The sequence below is a fragment of the Mytilus trossulus genome, chromosome 14, assembly GCF_036588685.1.
Source record: "Mytilus trossulus isolate FHL-02 chromosome 14, PNRI_Mtr1.1.1.hap1, whole genome shotgun sequence".
Taxonomy (NCBI): Eukaryota; Metazoa; Mollusca; class Bivalvia; order Mytilida; family Mytilidae; genus Mytilus; species Mytilus trossulus.
In genome coordinates, this window is record NC_086386.1 from 70172303 (window position 1) to 70186483 (window position 14181).

Genomic DNA, 14181 nt, shown 5'->3' on the forward strand with positions numbered 1-14181 from the left:
ACTTGCAGCTATCTACAATAGTCCTCTTTATTTCGGCAAGGCGGTTTGCTTTTTCGGATCATCTAAATAAAGGCAACAGTAGTATACCGCTGTTCAATAGTTATCATCTGATTAAGAGAAAAACAAATCCGGGCCGCAAACCAAAACCGAGGGAAACACGTCAACTATAAGAGGAAAACAACGGAATAACAGAAACACTAAACTGCTACAAAAACAAACGCCAACATACATAGAAACGGATTATTGATAACAACTGCCATATTCCTGACCTGGTACTTGAACTGAAACTACGGCATTAAAAGGAACAAAGAGTAAAATTTAAAGATTTCTTCAGTGGTCCCAATAATAGACAATCATATATGATCAACATATAAATAATAATGTCATAAACACAAATAAATGCTTATAGACCTCACCCATATATTGTGCTTAAATCTCTGGATAATGCCGCGTATGTGTTGATAACCACTTCAAATGTCGCACACATAATGCATGACTCAACAACATTCGTGAGGCAACCCAAAAGAAATTAAACATTATTTTTTAGTGTAACCTGTAACAATTATCTACATTCTAGATCTTCAATCTGTGGCCTCTAATTTGATATTGATTCAAATCAGCTATTTGACATGCGCCGCAATTAGCATAGTAGCGATATCGTAAAGACGCCATATTTTCCAGTCATCCAACATGTCCGATAGTCTAACAATTCCTTCGATGATTTTAATCAAATGAAATGAAATTGACTTAACAAAAGATTCCCTGAAATGATGCGCAGCGGGAGGAGAGTAAAATATTCTGGATACAGAAACGAAATTTGCTACATTCAAGTGACATCAACGCCAACACAAAAGCAGTTTTCGTTTTTGGATATGTTCATCAGTAATAGTTGTGGCTTTATATATATTATATATATATATATATGTCTGAAAGTTCATCGTGGTGCCTTTTTGAGAAATTTACATCGGTTGACGTTTTATTTTTCAATGTTCTTACATTTGTGTGGATTTTTTGGCATGTTAATATTCACAGTTCACAGTAGTTTGTTCAAATTGGCAGAAACGCACCGTTCAATATTTGATACCAATTCCCTTTTTTGCAAAACACATTTGTTATGGCTCATATATTATTACTCTCAGTTATCACTTATCACTTCATTCGATGAAACATATGATATATATATATATTAACATATCCTAGGTTGATAATGTTTCCTTAATCTTGAATACTAGAAAACTTTACAACTATGAATTAACAAGAGAGAGCATGATTTGGCTTCTTCATACTAATTGTTTAATTTTAAGCGTTTCAGACGACACAATTCTAGCTTCTTAATACTAACTATTTTATTTCAAACGTTTCAAATGTTTCATACGACACAATTGTGTTTCAATAGAATAAAATATAATCATATATTAATGACTCCCTGATGTATGCTGGTGTTTGTCTAATTGACAAATACATAAGTATGCTTAGAATCGACTACATTTGTTATGTTTGTATGCCGACTTTAGACAGTTTTGGTAATTAAATATGGGTACTTTTTGGTTTTCAATCTTTTCTAATGCAAAAATGCATTCGTTTGGTTTCTAAAGCTGTCGATCATGCGAATGTCTGCAGAATGTTATTCCTTGAACAAAGGTCCTGCCCATTGAAATAAGTGTTTAGATTAATATTCTTTTTAGTTTTTGCATAAGATGATTCCCTATAACATGTCAAACTAGCCCAAAGGTGCAGAGTAATGATATCCTTGTAATAATGTTCTCTTACCTACTTGACACGTCATGTAAAGTTCTGTATCTATAAAATTGAGTAAGCTAACGAAAGCAAGCATAAGCAGTCATTAAAACAAATAGCAGTGTTAGACGTTTACTTACAAATCTGGAGAACTGGTAGCTGAAGTGCAATTTTGTTGCGTTGGAACTGTTGTCCAGTTTTTCCCGTAATTCACCATAGCTTCTGCGTCCATCAAACCAAAACCAAGTACCTGGCTAACTGTTAATGCAGTAAAAACATTGTATATATATTCTTTAAAGATTTTTTCATATTCTAAACACCTTCACTTTGAAACAACTAGCTATAAATGTTGGTATCTGTTTCTTTCAAATACTGATATTCATTCCCACGTTTTTAACTTGCTTTTGTATATTGTGTAACCCATTTTTTATGCAGTAAACGTATTTGCTCGACTCGCTGTATTTTAGTTAAGCATTAATTTGGAAACTTACATAACAAATGCATTTCTAGATATATGTAATGAAATCATTATTATTTCTAATATACATTTCATACTGTTTAACATTAATTACCAATGTTTAATGTACATTTTTATAGAAAACATCAACATAATCTCTATTCCACGCAGACATTTCTGATTTTGCAGAATTATTATCTCAAACACAACCCACATACTGTTCGACTGTGATATCACTGAGTTGAGACTTATCTCTATATGTATAATAATATTAGCAACATGATGGGTTGTCACATGATGTGCGGGATCTGCATACCCTTCTGGGGCATTTGTGGTGCACCCTGATTTGTTGTTGGAATTTATTTTGCTAAGTCTTGAGTTTTCTCGGTATTGTTTTATAGACTCTTATTTGTCTCTTAGGTTTTTTTTGCCATAACAATGTCATTTCGTCTGCGAGTTTAAACATTCCTTTGTCTCTTCCGCCTCCCTTATCCTTTATATAATTTTGATGAACAATGCCTTTTCTATTAAAGTCAGCTTCTATGAAAATGTTGCAATTCTGAACATCAAAGTCAATCATTACTAAGCATATTTAGTTATTTAAATGCATTTAGTCCTAATTAGTAAATATAATAATATTAAACATCACATAATAGTTAGTAAAAAATAAGTAATCGGAAACATGAGTTACATCTGTCTACAACTTTCAGTGGTCCGTTCTGTTGATAAATAAAATAGCTACACGTAACGATATAATCATTACAAAAGACGCACGTTTTGTCTCATAAGTGGCCCTCGATTCAAAAAAATGTACAGTATAATTTAGAACAATTCAAAGAATAACATAATGTTAAGATGCAAATGAAAATTTATCAAGCATGTAAAACATTATATCGATTATTAAATTCTCGTATCTTAGAATTGTTGAACTGCTGATGTTTATCTTTCATTTTTGTTAGTCTTTATATTCATTTGTTTCTATGGTACTGCAATAGTTAATTTGTCGAATCTTACATTCTTTATTTGCTCCGTTGATTGACCAATTAGAGTAGGTGTCGTTAAAACCACTCCTGTTTGATGTGAAAACAATCAGATGTTGAATGTCTCTCCAAGTCAGATTAGGGCTGTAAATATAATCATTTAGAGGACTAAAATCAGATATAGAAAGGCAGACAATTTAGGAACAGATATGGATTGCCCAGATAGACCACAATGTAGTATAAACCATTCTAGTCATGATATTTGAGTAGTTGGAGTACGGAAGCCTTTATTTAAATCGAAAGTAAATGATACTGTAGAAAAGACCAAACAAATTTGTTCAAATTGTTGGGTTTTTGGGTTTTTTTTTATATTGGAATTTGTGTAGTTAAGCATTAGGTTCAGAATATAATTACCAGCAGGCACATGTGATAATAATACCCCCTACAATGCTCGCAAATGCTTGATTAATGTAACCAAAGTCCATAAATGTATGAGATGATACTACCCTTTACAATGATGGTAATTAAGGTCAAGTTACAGTAAATGGGCTATGTCACAGATTTCAGTAAAATTTTGCATACAACTTTGGCTCGATGGCAAAATAAAGATAGGGTCACCGACTTCGTTTTTACGGTATACATCATTCACACTCGTATTCTTTGCGTTAAAATCCAACAAAACGTCGAAATAATCGTAACGTCGTCGCGTTACATGCCGTAAAACGCTGATTTTTTACGTTTTTCACTACCAACAAGGTAACAAATTGATTATTAGACAAAAAACGAAGTCGGTGACCATATTATTATTCTATATCATTAAAACAGAAATGTAGGTGTAAACAACATATAGTTTTTGAAGAAAAATCTATGGAGTAGAAATAGAGATTTGATGTTTTTAAGCCCGTATTTAAGAAGATTTTTCGCCGATTTTATGTGCTATCTATACAAATATTCACCCATATTGAAAGAAATCAATCTGTAGTATTTCAGATAATAAAAGAGATAAATGAATTATTTTTTCGATTTTCATTTGTAGTTCAACGAGTTAAGGTTGCATGCCAAATTTGATAAAAATCTGCGACATAGCCCATTTACTATTTCCTGACTTAAAGTTTAAGACCAATGTAACAAAATACAATAAGTACATGTAGTGATAATTAATTCAGCCCAACTGCTACGGTAAACAATGTCATCGAATAAAGATACTAATTATTGAATCTTTCAGAATATATGCTGAACAATAGCAGTGGTATCAGGTATTCACTTGTATATAACACCGATAATTTGAAATATATTAAAAAACTGAGATGGATCTATAAGTTACTGCGACAGCAATCAATTGCAAATAGGAAAGAGACATCTCGATGTCAAAATACATATAAGGTGTTGTACAGTATTCCAGCCTAGATAGTTGCGTATAAATCAAATAAAAACCATCAAAATGAAGTTCTAGAAAAAAAAATAACTATTTTTCATATCGAATATTACTAAAATATTACTACATAAAGAAACTGACAGTAAGAGATGTGTTTTAATCACTTATATATTCATTATAATAATGATGTGTCATACACTTTTAAGCAATAGCTTCAGGACTTTAAGATAATTGTTTGCACATAATATGATACAAACAATACATTTGTCCTTTGTTTCCAACTTTTAAAAATTTGTTTAGCAAATATGCTAGCTGTCTTTGGTACATTTTGCGCCTATACTATCATCGCAACACCATCAGAGGATATAGGTCCATCGAATAACAAGACCTGTTTATGTTGATACTTTTATATTTCCTCAGCTGTTAGAGCAGCAATGCTGGTAAATGTTAATTCCATGGTATCATTTTAACTTGCTTTCAACTTTACACTGACTAGTAAAAGATACATAGTTTTTCCTGACTAGAAAAACAGCAATATGTCTTAGTATCAGTTTTTTTATACACTCTTAATTATCTGCATCTTTATGCAGATCAACCATATGTGTGTTTACTTACTTCGTGTCAGCAAAAATACAAGCTGCTGGGCCTTGATAATTAATGCAACAACGGCTATTTTGAATATTCAATTAAAAGCCCAACTAGCTGTAAGTAATGGTACTCCTTTGTTTCGTGTAAATAACCAATAATTGTAAATAGTGATAATGTTTGTCCCAAATGTTAGAGCGCTATACAGGTCATTTGAGGAATACAATTTGCATCGATTTTCACTCTATGATGAGTTTATTTAGAAGAAGAAATAAACAGTAGATATTTACCTTGCAAATACCAGTAGCTATTAGTGATTATAGATCCTTTGAATTATTGTACATGTTTAAAGCAACAATTTCAGCAGCGACATATATACTTACTTAGCCTCGAGAGTTAACGCAACAATACCAGAAGCAATAGCTGTTGCGTACGACGTCCCCTGGATACCATCACTTTTGCATCCTGATGAAGTTGTAGTTGTTGTCTAAAATGGATTATTATCAATGTATTCCAGCAAATATACAATTTCCTGTTCATATTCTTCGTTTCAAGGCCAGAGGTTACTGACTTGGTACATATAGCACAAAGTTTGATACCATTACAAATTGATTGATTTATTGTAGTTGCATTAACTAGCGACATGTTCGAGTGGTCTTATATCTTTAGTTACTAGTCTGGTATGTATTTTTATTAGTTGTGTCCTATGCCCAATTTTGACATTTTCATTGAGTTTGGATTCATATAATAAGTTATTCATGCATAGAAGAGACCGTTTTCACAGTCGATCCATCCGGTCTCAATCCTTTTGTGATTTTAATCAAAGTTTAAATGGAGTGGACATTAGCAATTATTGGCAACCGTATGGCCATCATCAATAAGACAAACCCATACCGTTTTGTCTACGTTAAAGGTCCTGACATGAAAAATATAAAACAATTCAATTGAGGAAACAAACGGTCTAATTTTTAGAAAGATTTTTTAATTTTTTATTAAAACCAAATATTGTGGCGAGGTCAAAAATGTTTGCTGGCGCCTACCTTACCGCTAACCAGGGACAGTGGTGTAACAGAACATCTTTCGAAAAAACTATAAAAGTCATTTGAAAAGGGATTAACACATCATATCGATACACAACAAAATCAATTTAAAACACAGCTAGAGCTAGTTTCAAGCCAAGTTCTAAGTTCACCCTTGATTATGGTCGGTGTTCGTGTTGATAAGAAGTTAGTTTTCTATGTGATACTCAGTTATATTTGTATGTCCATTTATCGTTTTTATTTTGGTTATAATGGTGTCTGAATTACTTAGACTTCATATATTCAAATATACCTGCACTCTCTTAGTTTTTATGTCTACATTTTTTAATTTAATTTTATTTCCATAATATTAATATCAATATCTAGTTGTCACTTTTGATGAAAGGTTCTTTGAACGATTTAAATGGAACAATCGAAGACAGATTGTCAGAAGCCGTTTTCTTTTTTATGTCGATGAGTTGCTGTCGCATTTGTCGTGTATATGTCATATTACTGACCTAGTTTCGGTACTGACACATTCAAGTAGTGGACTGAAACATTTTGGCGCAAAAACTGTTGACCTGTCTGAAGATCTGGTCTTCAAAAGTCATTTATTTATAAATGAGTATTTCCGCTTTAGACCAAAGTTTTAGTAATTTGAAAGACTGTTGTCTGCTTTTAAAAAAAGTCTTAGGGGAGGGTTGGGATCCCGCTAACATGTTTAACCCCGCCACATTATTTATGTATGTGCCTGTCCCAAGTCCGTAGTCTGTAATTCAGTGGTTGTCGTTTGTTTATGTGTTACATATTTGTTTTTCGTTCATTTTTTTTACATAAATAAGGCCGTTAGTTTTCTCGTTTGAATTGTTTTACATCGTCTTATCGGGGCCTATTATAGCTGACTATACGGTATGGGCTTTGCTCATTGATGAAGGCCGTACGGTGACCTATTATAGTTGTTAATGTGTGTGTCATTTTGGTCTTTTGTGGATAGTTGTCTCATTGGCAATCATACCACATCTTCTTTTTTATATTGTTATAATATTTAAAATAGTTCTCGTCGCGATATAGCCTTTTTTTGTGGTGATGCCGCGTAAAACAATCACAAATCAATCAATCAATCAATCAAAAGTCCTTACATTTCAACAGGTCTGCTTTTGACCGACCTGGATAACAGTGTAGCAAATGGTTTTTTTTCTATTTTTCTTTTTTTTTAAAAAGAGGATATTTTAAGATGCTTCAGTGATTGATGAAAGACGGTCCAGGTTACAATTTAAATGTAGCGTCGAGTAGACAAGAACCAAACGGATGAAACATTGATAATGCAAAAAAAAATTTGAAATCAATAGAAGCATACCTTACTAATCAAACGACAAAGAAGTGCTGATTGACGGACAGCTTGATTATTATCGGACAGCACTGAACAGCCGTTTGGGCTTTAACACAAAACTTGTGAACAAGCCTTTGAAGAATAAAATATTTTATATTATGAGACACCTTATTGTTTCCTGTAGTTAATAACTTCCATGATAGTCATACTTATTGCTTTCACTTCTTTTAAAGTTTTGCTACAGAAGACTTACCAGATATCTATCATCCCGGCTTCCACCATACGCTGCAGCTAAGGCAGGAGCACAAACTTCAGCATACCATGCATTTTTACTATTGTCTACACCGGTAATGGCTACAGTATAAATACTATTGACATAGCCGTCAGCATTACAATTGTCTGAAAGTTGTCCATTACCTGCTGCCCATGTGAAAATAACACCTTTTCCATTCCTTCCCTTGAGATTGAAAATTGGAATAAGATTGATCAATTAAATGCAATACATGTATTTGTTTTCATAAGAACCATACATATTCATATACATGTAACTAGAAAAATAATGTCCGCGAATTCTTATTTACGTGAAATTTATTATAACAGTATATGCTTAATTTCGGGTTATCAAGAAGTAGAATACATATTTGTAGTAACTTATTTTGAAAAAAACACAAAAAAACGGAATTGGTTTAGTTGACTTATTTTGTTTCTTCTCTTAGTCGGGATTTAATCTTTTTGCGTTTCTTAAACGTATAGTAAGGCGCTTTGTTGTTCATTCTTTTGTTTGTTTTTTTGGTCTGATGTTTGATAATTAAAAGAAAAGGAGAAATGTCTACCGGATTCTTACCTTTTTAAAAAATATTACGAAAGCAAGAGATAATATGTTTAAATATAAATTGAGCAATATCATATGGCAGTTAAAAAAGTCTTATCGTATAGCTCAAACGCAGTTTTGTACTTTCATTGGAGATGTAGCTTAAAAAACCTCTAGGAGGGGGGACTTCAATACTTTATTGATAGGGGGTGCCGCTTGGGTTCTGTTATCCCACTCTTTTCATATAATTTAGATTTTAAAAATGTATACCTTTTCATTTATTTCGTAGGTAAAAATGGTTATCGTTTCCCATATTGTTTAATTTCATGTCGTGTGTAATGTAAAAGCAGAATACCAAAGTGTCAAAAGAGAGAACATTGGTTGATAAAAACACAGACTGGAACACAAAGAAAGATGACAGATGTAGAAGTTATGGGAACTTTATTGACCTTATCATATATTTCTGATAGTTTTCCTGACCTATTCACATATGTTTAAACTTGAAAGGGTGACCTATTCCAGCTGCACGTCCAATCACCTTGTATATAGGAAGTCCCCACCAACCACCCGAGTAAGAAAACAATGAATTTAGCCAAATGCATGATACAGCCGCGGGAGCTGAATTAGGATTTGGTATAATTGATACAAATGTATTCGATGGCTTACTTTTAAATCCATCTGCTTTGAATTTGCACAAATCGGGAAATATGTGAGACCACACTAGGATGAGAATATATGATAAGAAACATTATTTGACAACTACAAGTTTTAGCATTTCTAAAAAAACATCTTATATACTAAAGTGCAGAAATGTAAATGTTGATGGCATGATGAACTTTTCACAATCACGATTTTTACCAATAATTGTCATTTTGATAATAATTTCTACAAACAATTATGACCACCAACATACAACCACTGATCTAAAATTTTAACCTTATATTTCTCTTCAATACTACTTTTTACAAATATTCCAACTCCACCCGAGCCACGCTTCGCTTTAGGATGCTTAGTCAGTCTGTTGTGTCCATAGAATGTATATCCGTCTATATCGAATTTGTTGTTTTAAAGGCTTGGCGTTGACCTCAAAGTATAATTGCATTCTTAATTGACAAATTTGAAACAAAATGTTTCTTGTAACGACTGGGGTTGACTAAGCTGTTATCCTCAGAAAATGAATATGGAGAAGAAACCAAGTGGCCCATCAAATTCCCAAGTCGAAGAAAGTCAAAATACATATAACAAAAAGAGGGACGAAAATAAAATCATAGGAATATTTCATAATTATTGCTAGTATGCGTTTAAAAGTTCTTTGCAATGTTTTTGATTTGCATATAAAGAATTGTATATAAGTTCCAAACAAGTATATGTGTTTATCTTCCATTCATAAAAAAAATCTCCCACAAACACCACTCCCTCCCCTAAAACTGAAAATTTTGAAAAAATGGGATGACTGTTAAAATATCCATACAAAAATTTGACAAAATAATGATAAATGCGCCTTTTAAACTGGATATCAACCCAATGTTAGATGGAAAACAAAACATTCAATATATCTTCCTTTTGACTGTCATTTAACTTTTTTGATACGTACTCCTCATCTTTTAATTTTCAATAATCATGATAAAGGCTTTTTTTCAATTATAAAGACAATTGATATAAAACCTTCAAACGTAATTTCAGAAAATAGAATATCAGCGAATAATTCCTTGTGATGATATTTCGAGCTTACACAAAACAGGTTGTATCGAATTAAACTCGGGAAAGATGGAAAATGGCAATTTTCGTTCCACTAAATGGAGATCGCCTTTTTGTAAGTCTTGTCTGTCTAATCTTTAAAAACATATCCAAACGTGCATCGGACATTATCTGTTGTTTATGATAAAAACGTATTTTATCGATTCTATTTAGGAGGAAAAGTGTTTTTCAAATAACCTTACATGCATGAATTCGACAGTCGATATTTGCAATCTGATCTATTAATTAAAAGGCGAAATCTGAGCAAGAACAAACAGCTGATTTTAATCAGAATAAAACATTTGAGAAACCAAAGGAACAACTACTTTCGTAAGTATTAAAAACCAAAAGGACATGAACATCACAGCAAAAATAAATTAATATCTACTTTTCCTATTAAAGTTACAGCCTTTTTTTTTTTTTTATCTAGTTCAGCATTTTAACGTAACGATTTTTATTACATATTATTCAAGGTATACTCATACAGAATTACTGCTTTCCCGACGAACAGCATTTTCGAAAAATATAGGATTATCCTCGACATAACCCTTCTACGTTAGGAAACTACCAAATGGTTTTCGTAATCTTTTATCAACTGATAGTTTACCTGCAGCATTACTCAGCATTACGCAAAAAGTGGTTGAATTAACAACAACCTAATATAGACATTGTAACTTTAAATAGATCATAAAGGTAGAATATTAAAACAGTTTAAAATGAAGACAGGGTCACAATTGTTGTTTTGCTAGGTATGATAGATATGAACAGCATAGTATTATTCTATATGACAAAACCCTAGATACTGGTTTATATACGATAAGTCCGTTAGGTAGCAAGCTTTGTTACAAAGAAGTGCATAGTACATAGAACCATCTTGCGAACCCAGCACTGCATACACGTCAACATTACTTACACATAGGATGTTTTTGTGAAATGACCCGTTCAAATGGCAATTGATAAACATTTAAAGAAGAAGTTACCAAAACGACAGATACTCGGGATTCCAATACATTATTTAAGTTTAATTGTAAAAGCAATCAAGTGCAATAACTCCTAAAAAATGTATTTGGAAATTATCAAAAATCAAACTAGCTATCCATTTCGGTTTCAGAATCAAAATGTTATCAAAATTCGAAAATAACTGTAGAGCAATTCTGAAGTTGTCACCTGGAATTAACATAAAGCGTAATTAGTTATTCAATGAATGAGTATTACTCCTGAACAGTACCAAATGTAAACGTCGTCTATATCTTTATTTTTGTCATTGCATACAACATATATAATTAAATTATACAACTTGAACCATAATGATTTTACTGAAATAAAGAACATTCGAAACATCTATATTAGTGATTGAAATCTACAATGAAACCAGAACGTTGAAAAATATTAAATACTACATCAGTTGCAGGAGTAATTAATTTACGCATGAGTCTTGTTGCGGATTGACACTGGATATGACTTTGAAATCCTAAGATGTGTAATTGATGTTTTACAAATGATATTTATCCTATCGACGCACCTAGTTTTATTCTGCGCGGGTTGTTTTTTTTACAGATTCTTATTCCTCGTAACGTATAATGTATAACAGTTCACTTCTTTTATAATTTGACACTTCTTTTTTTATTTGATAGAAAATAAAAGGATATGGAGTAAATGTACATGGGACAAAATCGCACACAATACATAGAAAAAAAAAAAAAATATCAACGAACAGGGCTTTTATCCTTGTTCTTCATCTTGACAGTAGATGTAGGGTCTTCAACAATGAACGAATCATTCATACCCTACAACAAAGTCAAGACGGCCCCTAGCGTCGACTTAAGCGGTACTATTGAAAAAGAATAAACCACATTTCACCTTCTTGCTCCCCAAAAGGGATAGTTTGTCAATCTGCTAAAACGATATTTAATCTGTATGTCCATTGCCAAGTATTCATTTGATATGTTTTAATATATTCTTGGATCACTGTTCATAGTTAAACGAACAACTGTGGTAAATCATTGGACAGATCTAACTTCATGAATATAAATGCAAATTGAAGCAATTATGCCCAATATATATCTTTTCAGATACACTTAAATTGTTAGGAAGTCAAGATTATTTAAAACTAGAACAACCACATTTTATATACTCAACAAAGTACTTAGATTGTCTTAAGTATAACAATAACTTACATTAGTTACTCCAGATTGCAGTGCTTCTCTGGCAAGTAATCCGGGTCCTTTGAAACCAGAACTATCACCAGGTCCCCAACTATTGTGGTATATGTCAACATTTGAAATATAGTGATTCAAGCCTCGAGCTTCCCCAGAATCAGATAGAGCGTAAGTACCTGCAATCCGAATTCCTTTAAAACAAATATAGCAATGATAAAGATATTAAAAGAAGGGCTTGTATTTCCTATCATGATTTCCTTGATAGAGGATTGCTGCTCACAAGGAAGCAATTAAACCAAGAGTTTCAAATGGTGAAGTCGAAATCATCCCTTCGTAAATTTTACGGACGCCATCACGAGTTGATTGACCGTTATGAAATAACCGTTTTACAGATGATATCGGATATGTTCCTTATGTCGTAACTACAATACCCTTCCCTTTTCACGAATGTGACCTACCGAATTAGAAAATTGACCGGATTTGTAATAACATAAGCAACAGGACGGGTGTCACATATGGAGCAAGATCTGCTTACCCTTCCGGAGCACTTGAGATAACCCCTAGTTTTTTGTGGGGTTCGTGTTGCTTAGTCTTTTGTGTTTTTGTTGTTGTGTCATCTGTACTATTATTTGTTTGTTTGTCTTTTTATTTTTGGCCATGGCGTTGTCAGTTTGTTTTCAATCTATGAGTTTGACTGTACCACTCTTTTTTATGCAATGCTGCCTTGTAGGTGAAAAAAAACCAGAGTTTTTAATAACACAAGATAACAGAAAATACTACAGCAATATTTCCTTTCTATTCGAAACTACGAACGAGGTACAGAATATTTGAAAGTAACATTGAAACGTCGTTATCTTATTAAGGGGGCTCCTGGGTATAAATGATTTTTTTTTCTAATATAGGATTTCGCTATATTTTTTCATAAATAATCTTTATCATATACTTAAAAGAAAAATGAAATAAAAAAATGGGGTCACCGTTTATTTAAGCTAAAATCTGCCTCTGGAAGAAGCATACATTTTTGTTAATGCCCTTTTTTTCTGTTGAACTAATAGGCGAAAAAGAGGAAATATTGAAATAAAAAAAATAACCTAATATAAGAAATCGCTTAAATTTTACAATTATTTAGTTTATGTACAGCTTATTTGAAAACAATAATAAAACATATAGGTCACCGATGAGTTAAAAAAGATATTTCAAATTTAAGGCCAAAAAATGGCATTTTTGCACCAAAGGGAGATAATTTGGAGCTTTTGCAATTTATAAAGTCATCTGGGGCCAAATCAAATCATTTTTTTTGGGTTGTTTTTTGTACCATATCATAAAGTAACAACTAATAGTGTAATAAATAAAATTTGTAATGAAAAAATAAAGGTTTAATTATTTGCTAAAATTTTTGTACCCACGAGCCCCCTTAATCAATAGTACTAAAATGTTCACAATCATATATAGACAATGAGTACGACAGCTATCATAACTTTACAGACTGAAAATCCTTAATACAATACACCTCTTAAATAAATTATAAATTTTCCATTTTTCATCCAGCAGCGCCTACTTATTTCGAATATATTTCCCAGTTGACACAATAAAGTTATTACGAAAGATTTCTTGTGGTAAATGTGAGGTCACTACTTTTAAAGTTTTACGGCCCTCGTCATGTTTTGGTTGACTGTTATTGAATATCTGTGTGATTGACAACCACGGTTTTTTTCCCAATTGTCGTAGCCAAAATCCTATCCTCTTTTTCTCGATCACCATGATCAACATCCACCACAAATGCCACATGTGGATCTGCTTACTCCTCATATTAAGGCACCTGGGTTTTGGTTAAGGTCGTGTTGCTAAGTCGGTAGTTTTACATGTATATGTAGTGCTTTGAGGACTTACGTTTGTTCTTTTTGTGGATTTCCTTTTTTGTCATTGTCTTGACAGTTTTTCTTTTAATTATAAATTTCAACTTTTCAGCTATCTCTTTTTAACAATTGTGA

General features: G+C 32.3%; 1 protein-coding gene across 1 annotated transcript in view; it reads right to left on the reverse strand.

The window, feature by feature from the left end:
- LOC134698024 (furin-like) overlaps positions 1-14181 on the reverse strand; it is a 32688-nt gene that overhangs the window by 6597 nt on the left and 11910 nt on the right. The window contains exons 7-11 of the mRNA XM_063560313.1: positions 12209-12381; positions 7737-7940; positions 5518-5621; positions 3209-3318; positions 1878-1995 (exon numbers count right to left, since the gene is read on the reverse strand). Of these exons, the coding sequence (XP_063416383.1) occupies positions 1878-1995; positions 3209-3318; positions 5518-5621; positions 7737-7940; positions 12209-12381 (709 nt within the window). The remainder of the gene's footprint in view (positions 1-1877; positions 1996-3208; positions 3319-5517; positions 5622-7736; positions 7941-12208; positions 12382-14181) is intronic.